The sequence below is a fragment of the Notolepis coatsorum genome (genome assembly GCF_963971535.1).
Source record: "Notolepis coatsorum genome assembly, chromosome: 6".
NCBI classification, from domain to species: domain Eukaryota; kingdom Metazoa; phylum Chordata; class Actinopteri; order Aulopiformes; family Paralepididae; genus Notolepis; species Notolepis coatsorum.
In genome coordinates, this window is record NC_140170.1 from 168,414,587 (window position 1) to 168,441,661 (window position 27,075).

Genomic DNA, 27,075 nt, shown 5'->3' on the forward strand with positions numbered 1-27,075 from the left:
GACTGTGCTATTAAACCAGGAAGTGCAGCACTATGTTGATAAGGCTGTCAGCAGTAGTAGAGCCTCCACTACTGTAGTGCCCTGCGCTGCAACACAACAAACACAAGAGTCAACAAAAAACGCTCATGGACCCATCTCTCGTTGACTGACTCGCTTGTGTTGTTCGTTGGATTAGTTTTGGATTATTTGGGCTCGCCAAATCAAAACGTACACGGACCCGCGGACCGCGGTCTCTCGTTGACTGACTCGCTTGTGTTTTCGTTGTGTGTCCGACTATGCATGCTTTCGAACACTCGCCCAACTCTACCTCTGATTGGCTTACCATGAAATTGTACTCAACCTCAGCCAATCGTCAGCATGTATGCGCTTGTCTCGCGCACTGCCCACTAACCAAGGAAGAACAGTTAAAAAAAAGTATTGCCTCTCGGCTCAGAGATCTAGTTGGTCTGATGAAAGAAACTGCTTCAATCATAGTAACGCGCCGCATTTTTTGGCAGTAACGGTAACGGCGTTATTAAGATTGGAAGAGTAATCCGATAGATTACTCGTTACTGAAAAAAGTAACGCCGTCAGTAACGCCGTTATTTATAACGCCGTTATTCCCATCACTGATCATAATAGATCTTAATAGACATAGTGATCTTAAGCTGAGTTTGGCTCTGGTTCCCTCAATAAGCTCAGTAGCTTCTCCATCTTGGCTATTTCCGCCTCTGGACCAGTGGGCAGCTGCTGACCCTTCTTCTCCTGCACACACACACACACACACACACACACACACACACACACACACACACACACACACACACACACGCACACGCACACGCACACGCACACACACAAAAAGCCAGAAATCACTTGAACTGAACACTGATTCAGACGACAAGCCCATCAGACATGAGGTAAATGCAGAAACATGATCAACACACTCTAAAGCTAAAGTGGAAATGAAGCTATAGCTAAGATAATGTTACCATGTTACGTTACATCTGAAAGTCATTGAAGTATTAGCTTTGTGTGACTCTCTCTCTCTCTTCTCTCTCATGCTCTGCCTTTCACAGTAGTAGCTAACATTATTTGTATTATAGTTATACAGCTCTCTATCTATCTCTAACTTTGGTTAACTGTATGGCTATGATAGTATTGGGGGCATTTAGCTGTCTGTCATCATATCAATGTTTTGCCCCTCACATCATAAAAGTAATGTAATGCAGCAATGGCATTTGCAATTTTGCATCCTCTTTCATCAGCCCACCTTGCTCTACAGTTGTGTCTGTGGATTGTGCCTCTGGGTCTCTTTTACAGAACATATTTAGCCTCTGCGTTAATACTCTAACCTAGGTTTCTTTTACAGAACATCTTTAACCTCTGAATCAGACTCTTACCTTAGGTTTCTTTTACAGAACATCTTTAGCCTCTGAATCAGACTCTTACCTTAGGTTTCTTTTACAGAACATCTTTAGCCTCTGAATCCGGCTCTTACCTTAGGTTTCTTGCGCAGGTTAGGGGAGAGCTTGAGGCTGGTGACGTAGCCACGGTCGTCCCCGACTATGATAATAGGATAGACTGGGTTGAACGCAATGTGAGTCAGCTTGGTCTTCTTTGCCACTACTGGCTGCTGGCAGATGGCCTCGTATTTGTTGATGCTCAGGTCAAAGACATGAACCTAAGAAAGAACAAGCTAAATTTACTTAAGTACAGCACTCGAGTAAAAGCATTTCATCACCACTGATTTAAACTGTGCACATTCATGACCCCTAGAGGAAGAAGCCTATTGGTTTTGGTGACCCTTTCCTCTAGTGCCACCATCAGGCCAAACATCCCACTTCAAAATGACTGTATCTCTAACAGTTTTCATTTGAATATTCTCACATGTTCACAGCACATTCACAACCCCTAGACTCCTAGAATCCTATTGGTTTTAGTGAGCTTGTGACCTTTCCTCTGGTGCCAACATCAGGCCAAACGTTCATTATTCAGAAGTGACTCTTCACTTGTGAGCGCACTGTTCAATTTCCACTGAACTTGACTAATTTGTTTGCCTTACCGAAGCAAGGAGGCCTGTGAAGTTCTGAGTCATCTGACCTCATGGTGGCGCTATTCTCATAAAACTAAAAACATTCTGCTCTTCAACGGCTCAGATTAGGGGCATGGTTACAAAAGGGGATTAAGAATTCGGGCCATTTGAGGATAATACTCGCTGTCAGCCACCAACAGCACATGTCTAGCTTTTCCTAATCAGTCATTTGCTAAATTATTAATACAGTAAACCTTCAAAACTTAAAGAGCTGGTCCCTGAGGTGAACTGTATATAGATATTGGTTACATACCCTGCCATCAGTGGTGACAGCAGCAAAGACTGTGCTGGAGTACGGAGACCAGGCTACATCTCCCACTGCTGCGTTCAGGTCAAACGTGAACATTGGGCTCCTGGAAGCAGACATGGACATAAAAAGAAATGGCAGGACATCAGTAACTTGTTGTCATTGTGTACTTAACTCATTGACCGCCACGCTGTTTTCTCATCTCTACTCAATGGCGCCAGCGTTATTGACCATTTTAGCGATGTTTGCGGACCCATCGTGTGTTCTGTATTATAGCTATGGAGACAATAGTATGGCTCATTTGACAGGCATTGTTCATAGTCCAACAATGACTAACAAGTTCATTTCTACATACTGTAGTTTGTGCGCTATTCCATGCTAAACATCGCCCCTTTCCAAAATAATCCAGTATTTTTTCATAGATCGCTATGAAATAAATGACGTGTTATATGCAATATGCCCAAATCGTTTGGATTGCTCGCTTGAAACTCCAAATACTTCCAAATCAAAGGTATATACCATATACATATGTGTCTTCACAAAATCACTAGAAACTGCGATCGTTACCAAAAGCATGTTTTAGGTCCGGTAAAATACGACACTGTGATTGGTACAGAAGCATGTTTTAGGTAAAAAAAAATTTTCATTGTTTTGTATTTCTAATCAAGTACTGTAGAGCAGCAGTTTCTGCCCTTTTCAATTAATATCATGAACAACATAAGGAATATTAGCATCATTTTGAGTGGACTGAAGGAATAAGTCAGCGTTAATAGTTTAAAATGCAGATAATTTATTCATATATTATTTAGTGTAGGGCTGTCCCGAATACCATTTACAGGCTTTGAATACTCCTTGGTGTTTCCAAACGAGTATTCGAATACTCTTTCTGTAAAAACACTGTTAGAAACAATAAGATTAACATTTCATAATTAACCAATCAATCACAAATCAAGAGTGTTGGCTACCATTCTGTTCTATCTAGTAGCAACCCGAGACAGTCACCGTCAAATTGCGTTGGCAACATGCATTCTGAATCATCGTTGTACTACAAGTATTCCTCTGCATGTTAAACTTGTGTGTGAAACAGTTGTGTCGTGTGTGAGACTAGGAGAAGTGGGGTCGGGACTCGGGACACACACAGACACACGCACACACACACAGAGAGCGAAAAGGCTCCTCAATTTAGGGTTTAAATAGTGATGGCTGTATCTTTGCAGCATTGTTCTGCAAACAATTTGGCTGGCTAACTTTAGCTAACATTAGCATCCAGGCTTTACAAACATAACTTACTGAAAGTGAAAGCCGACACATCTATATAAACCTGCGGAACTAACGTTATAACACAAACACAATAAAAGTACTCGCACATCCAGGCGAAGTCCTTGTAGGGTCTTGATTTATTCGCTATTGTGTGTGCATTATGGAAGAGTATCCTCATTTTAGTAAGTAACGTTAAGTGAAGTAAGCCGTGTGTGCATCTCATGCTACGAACGGACATTGGACACACACATACACACGCGCGCGGACACACGGACTGCTGACAACAGTAGCCTCTGTAATTTACCAGCCAAATAGTAAATCTACACGTCATTGGCGCTTGGCGGGTGCTTATTTTGTTCCCAGTATACTAGGTAGCCAATTGACGGAAAATCCGTCACGACTCCGAATCAAATTGACGGAAATCCGTCTCAAGACGGAGCGCTTTAATCCCTGAGCTCCGAGCGAGTGTTTAGAACAGGGATCAAAGGAAAAAGATCAAAGGAATTAAAAATGAGATATCTCGTTTTTGGCACTCAAGTGTTGGCGACAAAACACGAGATTATTCGTTTTTTGGCGCAGAAAGAGTTAAGGCAGGACATCAGTAATCAATACATTCTCATTTTATAGCGCCGTGAAGTGTTATACAGCATTTGGTCTAGTATATTTCCTGGAAGGCTAGATAAAGGGCTAATAGCTACTAACGTTATATCCAATGGCATTTCCGTTATACATAAGCTACAGTTAAAACTCAAACTGCATATGGTCGGCACGATCCTCAAGCATGTATGCATGAAAGGGGGGGGGGGCGGGGGGGGGTTGTTTCTTATTATTGATTACCAATAACCGTGTTCGTCTAAGACTACTAAGTAGCCACATACGCTAATCACCCGGTTGAGTATCATAACAAGGCCCGATCAGCATGTAATTTACGTGAAAAAGATCTTACCATGAGCCGGTTGGATCCCCCCGAGCATTTCCCCGTTATCGATCGCCATCTGGTAGATCGATATGTCCATTGGCTGATGATAAATCCCCTTATTGCATCATAGTGAAATCCGCGATCCAAAACGTATTCCGTGCAACAGACAATAGCTATCGCTTCAGGTGAGTAGAAAACGACATTAGAGATAAAAAAAAAAAAAAGACAACTTCGGCCACAGGGAACACTGCATTATCGCGATAGCGCCCCTAAGAGGATCTGGCCGGTAATGCACTTTCTCGAATTCAAAGAGTAGGGTACATCTGCAGTGCAGCTCGGCGACCTTGAATAGGTTATTAAAATGGAATAAAAGCCAAAACAACTTGCCACAGATATATCCGTCCTCGGTCCTTTAAGCATGGATTCGAAACACGGATATATACGTGGTCGGGTGCCATTGTGTTAACACTTTCAGCACCAGAGGTCGCTGTGTACCGTGTGGTAATTAGGCCACCGCTAAAGTATACGGATACATGGCGGTGTTTGCAGGGCTCAAACTCTATTAAATATCATAGCTATGGATATAAAACGATTGCCCATTTGACATCGAGTATCTATCGTTCAATTTGTGAAAAAGAAATAATTTTTTCATCCATACATTCCCGTTTTATACCGTGGTGAATATGAGTATAGTTTTAGAGTAATCCTGTCTAGTCCCAGAAAACGCCGCTATGCAGCGTTTAGTGCATTTCACTAAAAAGCGTGCTGTTTCTCGCCTGTATCAACAATCAATCTGAAATCAACGCTATATTATCGGTATTATGTTTCATCATGAATGCATGAAAGGGTGGGGGGGGGGGGGTCATTTTTCCATGCTTTGATCGCCACCAACGGGATACGTTACACACACACATTACACACATACGGTCGGATCGCTGTGAATGGATTCTTGGATCAACGCAAGATTGATACCATATAGCCCTTACCTTGACTAGGATGTACTCCAAAAACAATATTCCAATTATCTGATCGCCATTCCAAGTATTGATGTTGATCGTTTTGCCAACATAATCCACCAAAGAACATGAACAGGGAGTGCTTGATTCTCCTCCATCCATGCATTATAAATGCTTGTCCTGCCCGACGAGGAAAACCCGGACCGGATTTTTTAGATCGACGCACAGACCAAGCCGAGAGTTTCCAAGGATGTGCAATACTGGCCGCAAGGCGGCAGGCGGCAGTATTGGACGTTTGCGATCTCAGACCCATTCCCAATGATAACATCAGGCTCCCTCGATGGATTATGAATGGAAATAGCGAATAAAATAAATTACGACCAAAACCCGACTATACTTGGGTCCGGCGCTCAAAGTGTTAAGGCAGGACACCAGTAACTTGTTGTCATTGTGTACTTAAGGCAGGATATCTATAACATGTTGTTATTGTTACAGTAACTATTATATATGTTATTGTGTACTTGAGTAGGCCTACTAAACAAGCATTGGCTGATACAGACTACCAATCCAACCATTGCTTTTACTGGACAGTATATCGTATACAGTATATACAGACCATTAGCTTGGAATCACTAGACAAAATTATTTGAGACAGAATCTTTACAGGGATGAGACATATTTCATATCTGTCCCAGATACCAGAATACTTTATATTCTGCTTCTGTACCACTTTTAGATCATATCAGTGGCCTTACGTGATGGTGTGGTCCCAGATCTTGATAGTCCAGTCGGAGCTGCACGAGATAAAGACTTTGGGATGGAAGTGGTTCCACTTAATAGCGTCCACTGCCATGTTGTGGGCGTAGTAGGTCTCCAGGAAATGGCTGGAGTAGGCCTTAGAGCACTGGGGAATGCAATGGAGTTGTCATTATTATATCTGATGCAGTTATTACATTAGGTCAATTATATAATCTTTTCTGCTAAAGGAAATTCAGCATTTGCTTGCCACTGAGGGAATAATGGTAGCAGTTAGGCGTTAAGTGTCTTAAAGGAACACTAGGAAAACTAGGCTAATGGAGGAACCTACTTCCAGTGACTGACGCTAAGCTAGGCTAATGGTGTGCGTCTTCCTACTCCTACTGCATGCACAGAGAAGAAAAAGGTATGTATCTTAACACTCCAACCTTTTGGGAACCCTGGAGTTAGACAAGAAGATAAATACATTTTTCTTCTCTGTGCATGCAGTAGGAGTAGGAAGACGTTGGGAACTATAGGCTAATGGAGGAACCTACTTCCAGTGACTGACGCTAAGCTAGGCTAATGGTGCGCGTCTTCCTACTCCTACTGCATGCACAGAGAAGAAAAAGGTATGTATCTTCTTGTCTAACTCCAGGGTAGATGGCAAATAAGCAAATTTCCCAAAATGTTGGAGTGTTCCTTTAAGGCAGGACATCAGGAGGAGGAGCCATAATCGAACCAGGAACCTTCTGATTACCAGACGCTTACCAGACAACCACTACAGTTGTAGTAATAATGGTAGTAATGGTAGTAATACTGGTACAACAACAACAACAACAACAACAACAACAACAGCAACAGCAACAACAACAACAACAACAACAACAACAACAACAACAACAACAACAACAACAACAACAACAACAACAACAACAACAACAACAACAACAACAACATCACTGTGACAGAGATACGATTGTGAAGATAAATCCAGGATCAAGTAGCCTGTTGGCCTGTGGGAACAGGTGTCTGTGGGGACAGATGTCAGATACAGTAGTAGACCCCCCCCAGTACTAGTCAGATAAAGCTGCAGTGCTGCCGGGCTACTAGTCAGATACTTTACATGTTCAAATGAGTGTATCTCCTCCTGACCCAGTAGTGGTTGTGAATAATGCATGACCCATAATAGAGGAACAACCTTATTGACTTGTGTCATCCCATGACCTGTCCTCTAGCACCACCATCAGGCCAAACTCATACACAACATATCTTGACCTTTCTGATAGGCATGCATCATAAAGCATAATACTATAATGGCCTATATCTAAGGCTGTGAAACGTCAGGTTAACACAGTGACAGACAAGATGGCAGATGAAACCATGTGACCTGAGTGACCCCGCCTTGACCACACACCATGTATGTGTTATTCTTGTACATGGTCACCGTTCAGCGAGGACCGTTTTAGTTATGGCAGGGAAGGACTTGTATAGGCCTCCTTTATGACTCCAGATGAAGAACATATTTCGTATATGAAGATAATTGTTGGATCTTGGATCAATTGTGTGAATACACACAGACCCCAGTTGGCAGAGGAAGTCAAGAATAAACACAAGTCACTACCTACAGGTCAGGGGGAAATGTCCACTATTGTCTTACCTAAAAACTCTGTTACTCAGGCTACAAGAACGCCTGCTAGGAAAACAACCTGCTAGGAGACAGTCAGAACGCCTGCTAGGAAAACAACCTGCTAGGAGACAGAGTCAGAACGCCTGCTAGGAAAACAACCTGCTAGGAGACAGAGCCATAACGCCTGCTAGGAAAACAACCTGCTAGGAGACAGAGTCAGAACGCCTGCTAGGAAAACAACCTGCTAGGAATCGCTGCTGGTGTGAACAACCAGGCTGCACATTTTAGTTTCGCAGCGCTTGGACGGTGGTGTGTTTGCGGCGTAAGGAGGAGCCTCTCTTCGGGAAGAGAGAACCAGATGAAAGTCCTCGTAACGGAGCGTTCAGAATAACAATCAGGATCTTCATCGTCACGTCGCCTTTACAGCACAGAGGCTAAGGTTCAACCCTGCCGCGGCCGCAGCCACAATAGGATAGGATACAAATTGAATACAATTAAATAGAATCAAAATAGAATAAAGTAGAATTACGATGAATAAGAGAATACAAAGTATGACTGGAATAGAATAGCAGCTGGGCACAAAGATAAAGGAGCTCTAAAGTGGGCTATGTTCTGTCTGTATGAGAAGCTGTAGAATTCAGATCTTACCTTGTGTATCTTGCCCTCCTCTGTACCCACTAGGAAGAGGTAGTCGATCTGTTTATGGAAGTCAAACGATGTGCCACAAGCTGTAGGACGGAGACATCAAGGACCTTTTCAGCACAAAGGTAAACACACACACGCACGCACACAACAGACATACACACACACACACACACCCACACACACACACATGACATGCACGCACACACACACACACGACATGCATCCACACACACACACACACACACACACACACACACACACACACACACACACACACACACACACACACACACACACACACACACACACACACACACACACACACACCCATGCACACACACATGACATGCACACATGCACACACACACAAACACAACCATGCACACATGCACACACACACTCACACAAGCTTGCACACACACACACACACACACACACAAAGTGAGATCTAACCTGTAACAGGTTGCTGCACAACCTCTGGCCCCTCAGAGACGACCCCTTCCAATGACAGCTTGATGACATCAGTGTAGACTAGCTCATTCTGCAACACATAAACATACTGTTATGCAGTTACAGATGTACACATGCGCACACACACACAGGACTATGGACAGAACCATGGTTACAAATGTAGTTATACGGTTGTATGTATTTATATGAGTTAGTTGTGCAGCTAGCTTGATCTGAAATGTCCAATCTGAATAATTAAAATCGGGTTGAAATGTATCAAATAAGTTGAAATTCAAATTGAAAAATAAACATGACGGGCAGCCTGCATAATTATGTAATAACTCAACCTCACAAAGTGTTCCATGTCTTCTGTCACTTTCAAAGCTCTCCAATCAGGAAGCACATGCGAAAGGAATGTTTGCTCAGTTATATAGAAATAAGTATGTTTTCCAGCCAGCATCAAAGGTAGTTTGACAAATAGGTGGCCTGGATTGTATGTTTAGGTATACTATAGAATGCATCTGAGTCAGTGAAATTTAATTGCACAACATACCGTCACCTGTGACTGTGATATCCTAAGTTAATTTCACTCTACTGTATGTTAATTTGCCCGGCTGTGATATGAAGCTAGTGTAGCGTTACATATACAGCCGGGAACCAGCAAGCTAGCATACAGCTTTGCTAGGTCCAGCCTGACTGTTTCACTCTGAAATACATTCGTTAGGGAAGCGCGATGGTCTCTAAATGCCATTTCTTTGTGACTTTAATATGATTTCTACTCGATTGCACGGACTGCTATTTCGTTTTCTGTCACACTCTTTGCATTCTCACCCAGACTACTGCTACGAAAATAGCACAGAGCACTAACATCTGCACTTACAGTATATTTGGTCTGAGCAGGTGCCATTTTATGCCAAAATGGATACCAAAATAGGGGATCTGTATTGATACCCTCCAACCCACACCATTTGAGCCCCGGGCGCAGGTGGAGAGAATTTACCTTGTGCCTGATGAAATCATCAACAACTTAACTGGCATAAAAATAGAACCCTTAAAAGCAAGAGGTCAGAAATGATATATTATGACATGTAAGCATGTGCAGTGCACACATACACAAACACATCTCCAAATGACAGTGTGGTATACTCTGCTGGGCAAATCACTGTAAACGATCAACCCAGAGAGAGACTATGAGCTGTAGGACAGAGAGGAAAATGTCCCACCTTGACCAGGGTCCAGGACACCACTCGACCGTCAGACGACAGGGAGTAGAAGTTGTGGTTGTTGTCCATGTCGTCCTTCTGCCAGCACACCTGTGATGTGACGCACATTGAGATTAAAGCACAAACTGGAGAGACAAGACGTCGAAGTATGAGAAGAACATGGAACGGAGGCAGAGTATAGAGTATAGGCCTGTCCGCGACTAAGGATTTGTATAGTCGACGATGATTGGCCAAAATGTTTTTTGTATCATTCCATTTGGGCTGTGGGGGGTGCTTAATGTCTGAAGGAGTCGACTGAAGGCTTCTTCAAAGCATGCAATTGGTCCACTGATGGATACATCTTGATATTTGTCTAGCGTGTTCATTAGACGGGTGAAATCCTCTTTCAGTGCCTCTGTGCCCGTTTTCTTAGGCAGTTAGCCTCTCCGGTATGCGTGCCATTAGCGTTAGCCACGCTTCTAGGCCTCTTTGCTTTTGGAAAGAATGATCCAAAAAAAATTATCTCGACTGAGAGATTGGCAGTCGACTACAGCTCCTTTCGATCGATTAGTCGACCCTTCGACTAGTCGAGGTCAGCCCTAGTAGAGTAGCTGTGTGCACACCGAGGTGCGGGATAAGAATACATGTGAAAACTGAAGGAAATGGATTTCAAAAGGTCAATCAGTCAAAATATGACCTGCCACACGGGGTCGGTGTGCTTGCCGGCCATGGCTGTGCTCTTGTAGATGGGCTGCGGCCCCTCCTCCTTCAGGCTGTAGACGGCAACACAGCCATCGTAGAAGCCCACCGCCACCAGGTAGGACCGCTGACAGTGGATGTCCAGGCACAAGACGCCCGAGCTGGTGGGGTAGATGTACTCTGGGAAGGTGGCGTTCTTCAACGTGTAGAACACCAGCATGCCGTGCCCCTGTTTGCTGAAGTCATCTGGGGATGGGGAGAGGGTTTGTGAGGTGGAAGCAAAAGGGAATCGGTTCATATTTTAGGGGTTTAATGATGGTTTACATTATAGGAACAGTAGGAATCTACACAATCGATCTTCAAACCCCTGCCATCGGTCTGTTGTATTGTACTTACAGGATCCCATTCCCACGGCAAACATGTCTTTGTGTTTCTTATTCCTGTTGATGACAAGATTTCAATCAATCAATCAATCAATCACATTTTCTATTCAAATCTATGGGTCATACCAATCTAGTTTCAGTGGGAAAAAATAGAAGCTTGCTAAAGGACCTTAACTGATAGCCTTGATAATATCTCTGCTGGGTTTTTGAAGGACGCAACCGACCTGATAGCTCCTTGCGTTGCACATGCAATCAACCTGTCCTTAGAGCAAGGTACTGTTCCAAATGACATGAAGCATTCTACTCAGAAAGGGCAATAGGTCAGATGCTGGGGATTCTAGACCCGTCTCCAGGTGTATGGGGTGTGCATGGAGGCCTGACACAAGTGTAACAGAGTGGATTTGAACCTGGATCCACAGGCGGCCGCACTAACCAGCTGAGCTAAAGGATCAGACACAATAGCAGGTGATGACCGACTCATCCATAGTTTACAGTCGTCCACCCGAGAAGTGCGTCCTTGCACTTTCTTTCGTCGATGTTGACCCACTTTCCCAGGGTTAAAGGACTGAGATCCCACCCCCATTGCTATGTGAACCTAGATACAGATCCACAGGGCAGTGAGAACCCACCGCTGTCACCAATGTAACCGAGTGGATTTGAACCTGGGACCATAGGATCCACAGTCGGCCGCACTAGCCAGCTGAGCTAAAGGGTTGCGACCAACTCATCCATAGTTTACACAAGTACTAAAAGACAAGTTGCAGGTTTCCCAGAATAAATTAGTTAGACTAGTGCTGGTTCTGTCCTCGAGGGACCATGTGGGAAAATGTGGGACCATGTTGGCTTCCCCTGAAGGATAGGTCAGTTCAACTGCAGCTGGGTTGGCTTCCCATGAAGGATAGATCAGTTCAACTGCAGCTGGGTTGGCTTCCCCTGAAGGATAGGGCAGTTCAACTGCAGCTCAGAGTGGTCCTTCATGTATAACAACAGAGCACCAGAGTACCTCAAAGACCACTTCCAGAGGAGCTGTGACACTCGTGGTCACCACACCAGAGCTAGCGTTGTGACCTGTGCTGCCCTGGTGTAACACCAACATGGTCACCACACTAGAGCTAGCATTGTGACCTGTGCCGCCCTGGTGTAACACCAACATGGTCACCACACTAGAGCTAGCATTGTGACCTGTGCTGCCCTGGTGTAACACCAACATGGTCACCACACTAGAGCTAGCGTTGTGACCTGTGCTGCCCTGGTGTAACACCAACATGGTCACCACACTAGAGCTAGCATTGTGACCTGTGCCGCCCTGGTGTGACACCAACATGGTCACCACACTAGAGCTAACATTGTGACCTGTGCTGCCCTGGTGTAACACCAACATGGTCACCACACTAGAGCTAGCATTGTGACCTGCCTTGGTGTAACACCAACATGGTCACCACACTAGAGCTAGCATTGTGACCTGCCCTGCCCTGGTGTGACACCAACATGGTCACCACACTAGAGCTAGCATTGTGACCTGTGCTGCCCTGGTGTGACACCAACATGGTCACCACACTAGAGCTAGCATTGTGACTTGTGCTGCCCTGGTGTGACACCAACATGGTCACCACACTAGAGCTAGCATTGTGACCTGCCCTGGTGTGACACCAACATGGTCACCACACTAGAGCTAGCATTGTGACCTGTGCTGCCCTGGTGTAACACCAACATGGTCACCACACTAGAGCTAGCATTGTGACCTGTGCTGCCCTGGTGTGACACCAACATGGTCACCACACTAGAGCTAGCATGGTGACCTGCCCTGGTGTGACACCAACATGGTCACCACACTAGAGCTAGCATTGTGACCTGTGCTGCCCTGGTGTGACACCAACATGGTCACCACACTAGAGCTAGCATTGTGACCTGTGCTGCCCTGGTGTGACACCAACATGGTCACCACACTAGAGCTAGCATTGTGACCTGTGCTGCCCTGGTGTGACAGTGACACCAACATGGTCACTACACTAGAGCTAGCATTGTGACCTGCCCTGCCCTGGTGTGACACCAACATGGTCACCACACTAGAGCTAGCATTGTGACCTGCCCTGGTGTAACACCAACATGGTCACCACACTAGAGCTAGCATTGTGACCTGCCCTGCCCTGGTGTGACACCAACATGGTCACCACACTAGAGCTAGCATTGTGACCTGTGCTGCCCTGGTGTGACAGTGACACCAACATGATCACTACACTAGAGCTAGCATTGTGACCTGCCCTGGCTGGTGTGACACCAACACAACCTGAAAGTCAAATTTGGTGGAATTCCTCTGATCAACAAGAGAATGGGTGCTGCTGTGATATGAATCCATTATGAATTGAAAATGGGGGACCCTGATGTAAACAAGATGAAAGTCTTTCTCTGGTCTGCATCCCCTTAACAATTGTGTGTATTGAGCCGTACTGTATTGTACCCATTCTGCAATCTGTTAATACAATTTTCAATCAATCAATCAATCAATCAATCAATCAATCAATCAATCAATCAATCAATGCATACTACTGACCAGCAGAGGGCAGTGACAGACAGCCTCTTTCCTTTATCATACTGGAACTTCCACAGGGGGAGCAGGGTGCCCTCCGGCTCCCTGAACTCATCAGAGGCATCTTCAAAATACTTGAAATCTGAAAGGAGATATCAAGGGAGTGGAGAGAACGAGGGATGAGATCAGTCAAATGACAAGAAAAGGGTGAGTCTCTAGTTCTGATTGTCATTTATACACAATAGTCTATTGACTGTACTGACTGTGGCGTATCGTTAATTAGGAAGGTCAGAGGTCAGTTCAAACGGTTTCTACAGAAGCACTTACCTTGTGCTATGTCATCATACGTATTCTGATTGACCATCCGCTCGATAATCTTGGCCATCTTGGCCACTTTGGTGATGTCATCGCTCTAGAGAGAGAAGGGGGGGTGAAACTATTTCAGTCGGAAGTAGGCCTACTGTAAACGGTAAGCTACTGCTACATTAAATCAAAAATGTATTTATATATTCTTCATTAAGATGTCCCAGAGTTTTTCCAATACGGGAGTAGTCCAAGACATGTTTTTGGAGTTGTTGGCGAGGTGTATTTCTTCACTTTTGATGGAGCTAGACTAACAGTTTCCCCCCCGTGCTTCGAGTTCTTCAATACAGTACTTCTATTCTATTCTATTCTCTGTTCACCTGAGTTTCCGCCGGCACGGCCTTCTTCTCGCCTCTGTCGTCCTCCTTCCTCGGCGGCGCTCCTTTCTGTTTGGCCTTGAGGAGCTTCTGCAGCTCCTCCGCATACACGTCGTAGATCTCCCACTGCGTGGAGGAGGGAGGGAGGGAGGGAGGGACGGGGTCAGTCACCCTCAGGCACCACCAAAATAATGGATTATAATTAGGGATGTCCGATATTATCGGCCGATATCGGCATTAAAATGTGATATATATATATATTTTTTTTTTACATTTCTATAACCCTTATTTACCCAGGCAAACAAGTAAGAACAAATTCTGATTTTATTTATTGTCAAAAGTATGCATAATGTTGTGTTAGTTCAACAACAAGAGATATGTAATGTTAATTACCTGAAATTATTCCTGCATAATCAGTATCGGTTGATATCGGTATCGGAAATTAAGAGTTGGACAATATCGGTATCGGTAAAAAAGCCAATATCGAGCATCCCTAATTATAATGGAATAGGATTACAGTCATCTGATTGCAAGATAAACTGGAACTAACTTTCTCCACTAGGAGCACTGGTGATCCTTACGGAAATTGTTAGGAGCACCAGCACAAGAGTTAGGCGCACCACTTACATCGACAGTGTAGACAGGGACAAATGGAGCAGCAATGACTGTAATCTGTCAGATGGATTCTACTAGTTTGGAGAGTGCCGTGTGGAGAGTGTTGGGCCAGCAAAGTTATTTTCTGCCAAGCACTGCCAAGCAATGGTAATCTTCAATATGAATTTGCAGTGCACATTCATGAACTCTATTGATCTTGGTGACCCTGTGACCTTTCCTCTAGTAGTGCAACCATCAGGCCAAACTTTAAATTTTTCAATTTGTGTATCGCGAATAGCTTTCATTCAAATCTTTTCAAATTTTGCTGTGCAAATTCATGACCCCTAGAGAAAGAGGCCTATTTATTTGTATTATTATTATTGGCCTAATGGTGGCGCTATTCTCATAAAACTGGAAACATGAACTACTCCTAAAGGAGTCAGATTAGGAGGATGGTGAGAAGGTGGATTCATAATTCGCGCCATTCAGGGATATACCGCTGTCGGCCACAGATGGGTTTATTACCTGGTTGGCAGTGGTTTTGGAACAGGTCAGATGGGTTTATTACCTGGTTGGCAGTGGTTTTGGAACAGGCCAGATGGGTTTATTACATGGTTGGCAGTGGTTTTGGAACAGGCCAGATGAGTTTATTACCTGGTAGGTAGTGGTTTTGGAACAGGCCAGATGAGTTTATTACCTGGTTGGCAGTGGTTTTGGAACAGGCCAGATGAGTTTATTACCTGGTAGGTAGTGATTTTGGAACAGGCCAGATGAGTTTATTACCTGGTTGGCAGTGGCTGAGAAGGTGCAGCGTGGAAGAGGTTCACTCTGGCAGCTTTTCTCCTGGAAATGATGAAGAAATCAACAAGATATGCTTCATAGAATCCTTCCTATGCTTTCTAACATACTACCTATGCTTCCCATCACCCTTCCTATGCTTCCTAACACATTTGCTATGCTTCCTAACATATTCCGTATGCTTCCCATTACCCTTCCTATGCTTCCTAACACATTTGCTATGCTTCCTAACATATTCCCTATGCTTCCTATCACCCTTCCTATTAGGGATGGAACAGTTTGTGTAAAAAATCCAAATGTTTTCGTTTGACCACCACGGTTCGGGTCACCGACTGTGGAACCCTTTGTTGTAGCCTAATACAACACTCCTGGGGCTTGTATGGAGTGATTTTGTTTGTTTAACTGGCCTTTGACTATTTAATTTACTGCCATACAACACTGAGAATAAGAAATACTAAGTTCAGTTAACATTAGTAATTCATACCCGCTGCATTTAAATCCAAACCTGAGCAAGGCCTTTTAGTTTGTCCAGGCGAGGTGGTTAGTGCAGCTATGTCAATCAGTTTGTCTCAGAAATGGAGATCGGACTACTGGTAAGTGGGTTATCCAACACATCCACAGAGGGATGGACCTCCAGAGAAAAGTGGCCAGACTGCCTACAGCTCTTTGATTACAAAGATGAGATGAAAGATGAAAAAAAAAGCTCGAATCCAGCTCTCGGCGTTGCTATCAGCTTGGCTGGTCGTTCATACTAACACAATTGGCAGTGTTAGGGGTGGGAAAGCTGATGGGTGGGTCCTGGGCGTTGTGGTTAGCGACCCCTACAGTTCGGTCGGGGCGCCTGCACAGCGAGGGTAGGATCTGGAGGGAGGTAGTGTGACCTTCCACACGTTACACTCTCCCGGTGAGAATCTGCGCTGCCAGGCTGGCTGCCGGCTGGCTGCACATGCGTCGGAGGATAGCATGTGACAGTCTCCGGCCTCTCAGACCAACAGTAGGGGGGGGTGCGCAACAACCAGGAAAGGGGTTGGGAATTGGCATAACGACTAACAGTGGGATGGGAGAAAAATCGGAAAAAGGAGGGGGGAAAAAGAAAAAAAATTATAATAATAATAATAATTTTAACAAATACAACTTGAATTAGTAATTAGGGATGCACCGAAATTTCGGCCACCGAAGGTTTTCGGCCGAAAATGACCAAAAATGGCCTTTCGGCTTTTGGCCGAAAGAGTTTTTTCACCGAAAATGTATCACCGAAACAGAAACAACCTGTAACCTAACGCGTGTTGTTGTGATGATGTCATCAAAACGTGGCTTCAGTCATTACATGCGCGCTGTTTCTATGTGTCGCGCTGTTTCTATGTAAACTCAGCGCGCAACGCGTCCAATAAATGCGTCTTTAACATGCTTTATATCCTTATTTACTATATGCCCGTCGCGGTTAACTTAAGAGGGGGGGATTGTGTTTCTCACATTGACGCTGTCTGTCGTTGATAATATAATCTGAAGAGCATTATTATTATTATCATTCTCGAGAATACACGTCGCGCGTCTACTGTGCCACTGAGAGCACATTCATCTGCGGACTAGAAAGGTGCGCTCAGTAGAGCACAGATGTCCGCCACTTGACTTGGAATTAATGTACTGTATGCATTCAGAAGTGCTGAATAAATGTTTTATGGACCCATAATAGTGATTATTTATTATTTAAGTTAAGTTTTGCCATAATCATATATTTTTCCATAATCAGGTAGCTGAACAACATTGGTAAAAATAAATTCTATTCTATGAATCATTTTCGGCCTTTCGGCATTCGGTTTTCGGCCAACTGTTTCCTATTTTCGGTTTCGGCCAAGAATTTCCCATTCGGTGCATCCCTATTAGTAATGGAATTCTTTCTCCCCGCTGAACCATACCGAACCGAACCATGTGAACCATTCCACCCCTACTTCCTATACATCCTTCCTATGCTTCCTAACATCCTTCCTATGCTTCCTAACATGCTTCCTAACATCTTTCCTATGCTTCCTATCACCCTTCCTATGCTTCAAATTACAGTATATTATTACAGCTAATAACTATAAGTAGAGTGGTGAGTGTGTTGGTGTGTTTGTCTGTGTGCTGCCTAGTTTGAATGAATTTCCAATCAATGTCCATTGAAATATTATATTAATATAAAGTTACACCTTTTGAATGCTTGTTTACAACATGCCATAGTGAACCTATTGTCATTGATATACATACAAAAATGTCCCCTGCAAATCTCTTAGTTACATCAGCGTTGTGCTGTCAGAACAGTCTTATGTTTGCAGGTTAAGTATTTAACGTTCACTATTGCCTATTTAGGCCACTGTTGTCTTATCCTCCAGGAAATGCTCACGTGAAACCTAGTTCACACACATGGCTGAAGCTACGTGTGTAACTAAGCAAATATCTTAGTTACAACAACATTGTGTAAGCTAAGCAGGTTGTGATTATAGGTGAAGTATTTCCAATGTTTGCTGTTTGGCAGACCAAGACGACTGCTCTGGCCAGAAATCCCTCTCAGGGCTCTAACGCTGTGACTTAACGTTAGCAGCCCACTAAACTCAACAGGTTGTCAAATCAAATAGAACTATTTCCACTGCTGCGACGGCTTTCAAATGTAGACAGGCAAAGATACATAGATTCCCTCATGTCAGTGTTTGGCCCCTCTATTAATCCTCTCTCCCGCTGTGCTCCAATGTTATGTCTCCCGTTAATGTTTCATCATGTATTTCAGAGCAAATTGTTATAGTAGTAATCGTAATTAGTTTGTTATTGTTGTTATCACTAGTATTGCTATTATTAGTAGTAGTAGTAGTAGTAGTTGTTGTAGTAGTAGTATTGCTATTATTATTATTATTATTATTATTATTATTATTATTATTATTATTATTATTATTATTATTATTATTATTATTATTATTATTATTATTATTATTATTATTATTATTATTGTTATTATTATCATTGTTGTTGTTATTAGACACCACCACCTTAAAAGTCCTATTCTGTAAATAGCAGATATACTGTAATACTACTGGGCTATGAAATTAGCTTCTTAGTCCTTGCTGTTCCCACTCTGAGGTTAGCTATCTCTTACCCTGAGTGGGTTATTGAGGGTCTGGGAGGCTCTCTCACTGAAGTTGAATTGGTTGGTAAGTTTCGCCTCCTTCTTGCCAGTCTTGGATGCCACGTTGTCAGCCCTCTCCTTCTCTCCAGCCTCATCTGCCTCTGCTCCATCTGCTCCGTCCTCCCCGAATGGAACCTGCAGAGAAACAACACAGACACTGAGATGTAGTCTGGAGTTATGTGTTGATGGCGTCAGAAACCCTTGGTTGATTGATTGATTGATTGATTGAGAACTTTATTAACAGATTGCAGAATGGGTACACTACAGTACGGCTCAATGCACACAATTGTTAAGAGGTTAAATGCTACAATATTATATTAAAAGTAAGACATTATTCGACATTAGGGTGGTTATTCTATATTATGACGAGTGGGAAAGGTTATGACAGGTTGGAAGATTGTGACGGGTGGTAAGGTTGTGACGGGTGGGAAGGTTGTGATGGGTGGTAAGGTTGTGAAGGTGGTAAGGTTGTGACGGGTGGGAAGGTTGTGATGGGTGGTAAGGTTGTGACGGGTGGGAAGGTTGTGACGGGTGGGAAGGTTGTGATGGGTGGTAAGGTTGTGACGGGTGGGAAGGTTGTGATGGGTGGTAAGGTTGTGACGGGTGGGAAGGTTGTGAGGGGTGGGAAGGTTGTGATGGGTGGTAAGGTTGTGACGGGTGGGAAGGTTGTGACGGGTTGGGAAGGTTGTGACAGGTGGGAAGGTTGTGATGGGTGGTAAGGTTGTGACGGATGGTAAGGTTGTGATGGGTGGGAAGGTTGTGACGGGTGGTAAGGTTGTGAAGGTGGGAAGGTTGTGACGGGTGGGAAGGTTGTGATGGGTGGTAAGGTTGTGACGGGTGGGAAGGTTGTGACGGGTTGGAAGGTTGTGACGGGTGGGAAGGTTGTGACGGGTGGGAAGGTTGTGACGGGTGGGAAGGTTGTGACGGGTTGTAAGGTTGTGACGGGTGGGAAGGTTGTGACGGGTTGTAAGGTTGTGACCGGTGGTAAGGTTGTGACCGGTGGTAAGGTTGTGACGGGTGGTAAGGTTGTGACGGGTGGTAAGGTTGTGACGGTGGGAAGGTTGTGACGGGTGGTAAGGTTGTGACGGGTGGTAAGGTTGTGACGGGTGGTAAGGTTGTGACGGGTGGTAAGGTTGTGACCGGTGGTAAGGTTGTGACGGGTGGTAAGGTTGTGACGGGTGGGAAAGGTTGTGACGGGTGGTAAGGTTGTGACGGGTGGTAAGGTTGTGACGGGTGGGAAAGGTTGTGATGGGTTGGAAGGTTGTGACGGGTTGGAAGGTTGTGACGGGTTGTAAGGTTGTGATGGGTTGGAAGGTTGTGACGGGTGGGAAGGTTGTGACGGTGGGAAGGTTGTGACGGGTTGGAAGGTTGTGACGGTGGGAAGGTTGTGAAGGTGGGAAGGTTGTGACGGGTGGGAAGGTTGTGACGGGTGGGAAGGTTGTGACGGGTTGTAAGGTTGTGACGGGTGGGAAGGTTGTTTTTTCATTACCGGACTGTCTGGCTTTTCCTCTTCAGGTTCAACAGCATCAACTTCTACTCTCTCTGTAAAATAAACACATCATGTGACAGACCTTTACAGAAGACACAGGAGCAAGGGAACAGAGCTACAGAAGGTACAGGAGCAAGGGAACAGAGTTACAGAAGGTACAAGAGCAAGGGAACAGAGCTACAGAAGGTACAAGAGCAAGGGAACAGAGCTACAGAAGGTACAAGAGCAAGGGAACAGAGCTACAGAAGGTACAAGAGCAAGGGAACAGAGCTACAGAAGACACAGGAGCAAGGGAACAGAGTTACAGAAGGTACAGGAGCAAGGGAACAGAGCTGCAGAAGGTACAGGAGCAAGGGAACAGAGCTACAGAAGACACAGGAGCAAGGGAACAGAGCTACAGAAGGTACAAGAGCAAGGGAACAGCTGCAGAAGGTACAAGAGCAAGGGAACAGAGCTGCAGAAGACACAGGAGCAAGGGAACAGAGCTACAGAAGGTACAGGAGCAAGGGAACAGAGCTACAGAAGGTACAAGAGCAAGGGAACAGCTGCAGAAGGTACAAGAGCAAGGGAACAGAGCTGCAGAAGGTACAAGAGCAAGGGAACATAGCTACAGAAGGTACAGAAGCAAGGGAACAGAGCTGCAGAAGGTACAGGAGCAAGGGAACAGAGTTACAGAAGGTACAGGAGCAAGGGAACAGAGCTGCAGAAGGTACAGGAGCAAGGGAACAGAGCTGCAGAAGGTACAGGAGCAAGAGAACAGAGCTACAGAAGACACAGGAGCAAGGGAATAATCTATTAACTGTAAGGGATAGTTATTCTAAAGTGTTGACAAGTGGCTATTAGGACGTCAGGTATTGCAGCATGTTGACTACCTCCGGGCAGGCCCTGCTTGGCACTCTGCCTACAGGCCTCGTCTGAGTCTCGATGCAGCAGGTTTCCCTCCAGAACAAAGTGGACAGCCATCTGATCCACTTCGCCGATAGGTATGTAGGAGTGCTCCTGCAGAAACAGAACCAAGAGAGGGATGAGAAGAACAACACGAACAGCCTTTGTAAACTACGCCCCAAAACTGTGGAACACGTTACCCATCAATATTAGGGAGCCAATACGTTAGACATTTTTAAAAGGCAGCTTAAACCTCACCAAAGCATTTTACTGACTTTACACTATTATACTGCAATATTTCTCTGTGATTGACATTGCACTATTTTATATTGCACTATTTCTCTATGTTTTATTATTATTGCATTCCCCATGTTTTTATTCCCTTTTTATGTTTTTATTCTATTTTACAATGGGAACGTTTAGATGGCATGACGGTGGTGGAGGTGTGTAGAACCCAAATGCAGAATTAGACACGAGGAGAGGCAGTGGAGGGTGAGAGAGACGAGGCACGAGTCGACGTTGAAAACAACAAGCTTTACTTGAACGTAGCAAACAAGGAACGTTACAAGGCTTGGCAATAAACAAAAGCAAACTTCAAACACGAAAACAAACCTCAGCAATGCTGGAAAACGTGGGCACGCAATACATGAACAGACTCACGGGGAAATACAGGAAGCTTCACGGGAGGTACACGAGGTAGACAGCACACAGGGTGAACAGGACATGGGTAACAGGAGTAATGACCCAGCAAGGAATGCTGGGCAGACAACACTTAAATACACAGACTAATTAGAGACATGAGGGTGATTGGTAAACGACACAGCTGGGTGGAACAAACTAAACAGAAAACATAACTGGGTAATATACTGAAACAAGACGAGACCAAACAGCACATAGATACAGACACAAGGGAGACAAAACTAGACTAGACAATGGGGCACAGCACAGACAACAGATGAACAAACAACAGATTGGTGATGACAGAAAGTAAATTAATAAATACAAGACAACAAAAAAAAACACCTGAACTAGGCCACCTGGTGGTTGAAAGACATAGTTCAGGAGTGGGGAATGTCCATGGACAGATGGGAGTTGTGAAGCAGGACCGGAGGGAACGTTACAATTTTTTATATCCAAGGCTGGACATCCGTACTAGTCAATTGCTGTTTTCCCACAGACGGAAGTTTTGGTCTGTGAAAGGCTTTACAGTCAAAGTCGAAGTCAAAGTCAGCTTTATTGTCGCTTCTCATAATGTGCAAGACATACAGAGACATTAATTACGTTTACCCCTTCCCACGGTGTATATATAAAAACGAAAAATCTAATATAAACATAAAGTAACATATAGGACACTATAAACATAAGTAACATGGAAGTCTTGGTGTCTTTATTATTTATTATTATATTTTATTTCTAGGTCCCAATAGCACAGGCTGGACATTAACCATCCAGGTGCCTTTAATTGGAGTTGAAAGGGACCCATGCCTAGAACTGCGCCCTGACAGGGAGCCTCGCCCAAGAGAGGGAGTGAGGGAATCTCACCCTGAGGGAGGGAGCTGGCCCTGAGAGGGAGGTTAGAAGGGTCAAAGTATAGGAGACAGCAACAATATGTATCGGTGTGGTGCTAGTCAGCTCCGGTATGGAGGGTATTGTTGTGTAATTTCTCATCAGGAAAAATTAAAGACACCACTATCATGTTAAGAGTTCTTTTTTCCAGTGTAAGCGCAGTTAACAGACAGTTTGAAGTTGCTGAAGTGACAAAGGGTGAGAGACGTAATTACATTTCTTAATATTATAATTGTATTCCCCTGTCTTAACCTTGCTATTATTTGACTTTTTTTTCTTCTACGCCCCACTATCCACTGGGTGCATATCATGTTTTGTAACAGATTACAGAAATTTATTGGAACGTATTAGGTAAATAAATCCTTTATTATGCACTTATTAACAGTTAACTATGCTTTTCACAGATCACTATTTGGATGTCTGTCTACTTCACATATAGTAAACTGTCACGATGGGGTTAGGTAGAATGCAATAATACAGAAAGGGAAGGAATGGAGGAGGCAGAGGCGAGGAGTGAAGCTTGGAGAAGGGTGTTTACTGTAGAATCCAGTGCAATACAAGGAAAAATACAGAAACTACATAACAACTTCACAATACAAAACAACAAACACTAAGACTTACTAGAGGGAGAACGGTGCGACACGACGTGGAGGAACAGGGGGTAACTGGAGGAATGTCGCCACACAGAAGGGAGGACAGACAGAACCCTATATACCCCAACTAATTAACAATTAAGAACACCTGGCCAACACAGAATCACAAACAACCCCTAGACAATAAGCAAAGAACAACTAAACACAACTAAACACAAAGGCAACTCCTAACAACCCAAAACAGTGCATGACATCACACCAGGGAAGGGAAAGACAATAACAGTACACACCATGACACCACATTAATCATACTATTAATTATTGTTATCACAGTAGTCAGGATGTCCAGTGTACTGGAGCGCACCGATTGTTTGTGACCACTAGAGAGTGGTAGGGCGCCAATGTCAGGCCGAGGGCCAATGTCAGATAGAGGGCATTGCCCAAAGTTAGATGGAGGGTACTGCCCAATGTTACCATCCTGCCCAGTCCAGCCAGGACCGGGCCTAGGATCCTGACAGTAAACACAACAGTTTGGCCGTACTTTGCCGTGCACAATTATCAAAACCAATAAAGCGGATTGAATATTAAGTTAATAAAACGTTGACAATATGAGAATGTTAGAATAAAAACATTTTTTAAATATTTCTTTAGGAATCTGTGGTGGATCCGGACTCATCAATTATATTGTAGACGGATCTTCTGATCAATATAGGTTTAATAGTAAAAACAAATAGTACAAAGTAGGGATGCTCAATATTGGCTTTTTTACCGATACCGATATACCGATATTGTTCAACTCTTAATTTCCGATACCGATATCAACCGATACCGATATATGCAGGGTTTCCCCCCCCCCCCAAAAACGGAATAATTTCAGGTAATTAACATTACATATCTCTTGTTGTGGAATTAACACAACATTATGCATACTTTTGACAATAAATAAAATCTGAATTTGTTCTTACTTGCTTGCCTGGGTAAATAAAGGTTATAGAAATGTAAAAAAAATTAAAAGAATTAAAAAAAATTTAATTTCTTTTAAACCGATACCGATATTTTACGATATCACATTTTAATGCCAATATCGGTAGGCCGATAATATCGGACATCCCTACTACAAAGTTTATAGGTTAAATGAGCATTGGCTAGAGGAGTGCTCTCATCGTGGCCAGGAAGAGAGCGACAATGAGCTTAAGTATAGAGAGGGATGGGGGCCGTAGCCCCTTGCCTCTCACTTAGGTGTGAATTAAGCTATTGGAGCAACCAAAAGGAATTCCTCCACAAATCGAACTGGGGTCACCTGCTTGGCAGTCAGATTTGTTAACCAGTGCGCCACACAACCTATTTCACTCATTGAAGGCAAGATATCTTGTTAACCACTGCGCCACACAACCTAGTTAACTCACTGATGGCGAGATATCTCAAATAACCATTAAAATATATTTCACATAAACACAACACAGCTTAACTTGTTCTAACTAAAAAAGTTATTGTTTTCATGTATAGATCACACATAGTTCACTAGGGATGGGTACCGAACCGAACCGAATTAAGGGTACCAACCGAATCACGTCGGTACCGAGTACCGATTCACGTGAGATCCACCGGTGCCACATTTCGGTACTGTAAAAAAAAAATATATATATATATATATATATATTTTTTTTTTTTTTTTAAGATCCTGCTGTTTGCTTATAAAGCAATGAATGGTCTGGCCCCACCCTACCTCACAGAGATCCTGCATCCCTACACTCCATTACGGTCTCTGAGGTCTGCTGACCAGTCCCTCCTTGTTGTCCCTAAATCCAGGCTAAAAAACAGGGGGGACCGTGCATTGCGGTTGCAGCCCTCAAACAGGGGAACGAGTTGCCCCCCCCCCCCCCCCCCACATTAGGCTAGCCCCAACGCTCCCAGTGTTTAAGTCCCATGTTAAAACACATTTGTTCTCCCTAGCATTTAAGAAAATGTACAGTCTGCTGCCATAATTTTGTTGGTAGTTCTGTGTACTTTCTACTTTGTATTGTGTTTATGTGTTTTTTACTATAGTATGGTTTTTACTGTGAAGCACTTTGGTCAACCATGTTGTTTTTAAACGTGCTATACAAATAAAGTTGGATTGGATTGGATTGGATGTACTTTATACGTGACAAATAAAGCAAAACTTGAAACTTGAAACTTGACAGATAGCCAGCCTAGAAGAATGCGACTCCTGGTGGCAGATAACAGAACAGCACTTCCATGAGAAATGATATCAGGATCAACACAGTCTATTACTGGCAGCAGAATGCTCTTAGAAATACTTCACTGCATCTGTATACCCAGCAGACGTTCCCATTCAGGTACCAAGCTAACAGCTTCCACTTGTGCAGAGAGGGGTGCAAATATTCCCCTTCTCCCGCCCGAGTCAACAGGTCAGTGCGTAACAGTGAGTTGTGAATTGTACGTCCCCAGAACGATGGAACAAACTGCCCAAAAACATCAAGGGAACCAACTCGCTAAATATCTTCAAAAGACAGCTTGAAACCTATCTCTTTGCTCAGGCATTTAAATTAGAATTAGATATCAGGGAGGCCACTTAATATGCACTTCCTGTCAATTTCATGTGTCAGTTCTATGCACATTTTAAGACTATTTCACACTACCTCTACACCTTGACCTTTTGATGCACTGTGCCGCTAGACTCATCGACACTGATTATTGTTAATATTTTGGATAGTTTTAATGCAGAATAATTTTAATGACACAAATGATCAGTGTATTTTGGATATCAGTGACATATCATGAGTAGCTGGACTATTTCTATTCTGCCTATTTTTATGCACTTACTGTCAAATTCATGTGTCAAGTCTATGCTAATTTTATACCCATTTCTTTCTTATTATTGTGTGATGCAACGCTAAGAGATCGGTGTTGGTCCGACTCGGGCCCAGATTTCAAGCGCTCCCCACAATGTAGGGTGTAAATTGCCTCCTTCACCCCCCTAATGCTTGCCCACTAGCCTGACTGTCCTGATTGTGATTATGTGATTATGATTATGTATATGTGTGCCTGCCATATGTGTGCCATACGGTGCTTATACATGTATGGGCTTTGATTTGTCCCTGTACACTGTTTTTTTTTTTATAGATACACGAATGCCTAGTGAGTGAATGTACAGAATATGTTTTAAACTGTTTTTATATTAGCTTTAATGTCCTTCTATTTTTCTGTTTCTTTCTGGCTTAAACATCTAGCCCAGGGACTACAACTGAAAACTAGCAACCCTGCTAATGTTGGCATATTTACTTACTATTTACTGTATTCATTTATAAATGTATAACTGTTGATTGATATGCACTGTCCCTGATCAAATAAACTGAGTAAACTAAACTAAACCACCACTGGTAGCACCCAACCTTGGGCTACGCGGGCTCAATGGCTGCCATACACTGGCACCAGGCACCAGGGACGTGCACAGGAATTTACAGGGGCATGTGCTCAAAGGCTGAAAAGGGCACTGGGCCTGTGCCCTTTATGAAGCGAGCGTGCGAAGCATTCAAGACCCATTTTTGGGGGCCCTTTTTGGGCGGGGGGCCCCTTTTTATGCTTT

General features: G+C 43.8%; 1 protein-coding gene across 1 annotated transcript in view; it reads right to left on the minus strand.

Moving 5' to 3' along the window:
• Positions 1–642: 642 nt before the first annotated feature.
• The window catches only part of dnai1.2 (dynein, axonemal, intermediate chain 1, paralog 2), a gene marked incomplete at both ends in the record, with an annotated part of 40,175 nt that continues 13,742 nt past the window's right edge, over positions 643–27,075 (minus strand). Inside the window, 16 exons of the mRNA XM_084315818.1 lie at positions 643–744; positions 1,481–1,663; positions 2,328–2,427; positions 6,212–6,360; positions 8,470–8,549; positions 8,920–9,007; positions 10,140–10,229; positions 10,816–11,063; positions 11,214–11,257; positions 13,752–13,869; positions 14,055–14,139; positions 14,411–14,533; positions 15,785–15,844; positions 18,924–19,088; positions 20,443–20,495; positions 21,315–21,441. Of these exons, the coding sequence (XP_084171944.1) occupies positions 643–744; positions 1,481–1,663; positions 2,328–2,427; positions 6,212–6,360; positions 8,470–8,549; positions 8,920–9,007; positions 10,140–10,229; positions 10,816–11,063; positions 11,214–11,257; positions 13,752–13,869; positions 14,055–14,139; positions 14,411–14,533; positions 15,785–15,844; positions 18,924–19,088; positions 20,443–20,495; positions 21,315–21,441 (1,815 nt within the window). The remainder of the gene's footprint in view (positions 745–1,480; positions 1,664–2,327; positions 2,428–6,211; positions 6,361–8,469; positions 8,550–8,919; positions 9,008–10,139; positions 10,230–10,815; positions 11,064–11,213; positions 11,258–13,751; positions 13,870–14,054; positions 14,140–14,410; positions 14,534–15,784; positions 15,845–18,923; positions 19,089–20,442; positions 20,496–21,314; positions 21,442–27,075) is intronic.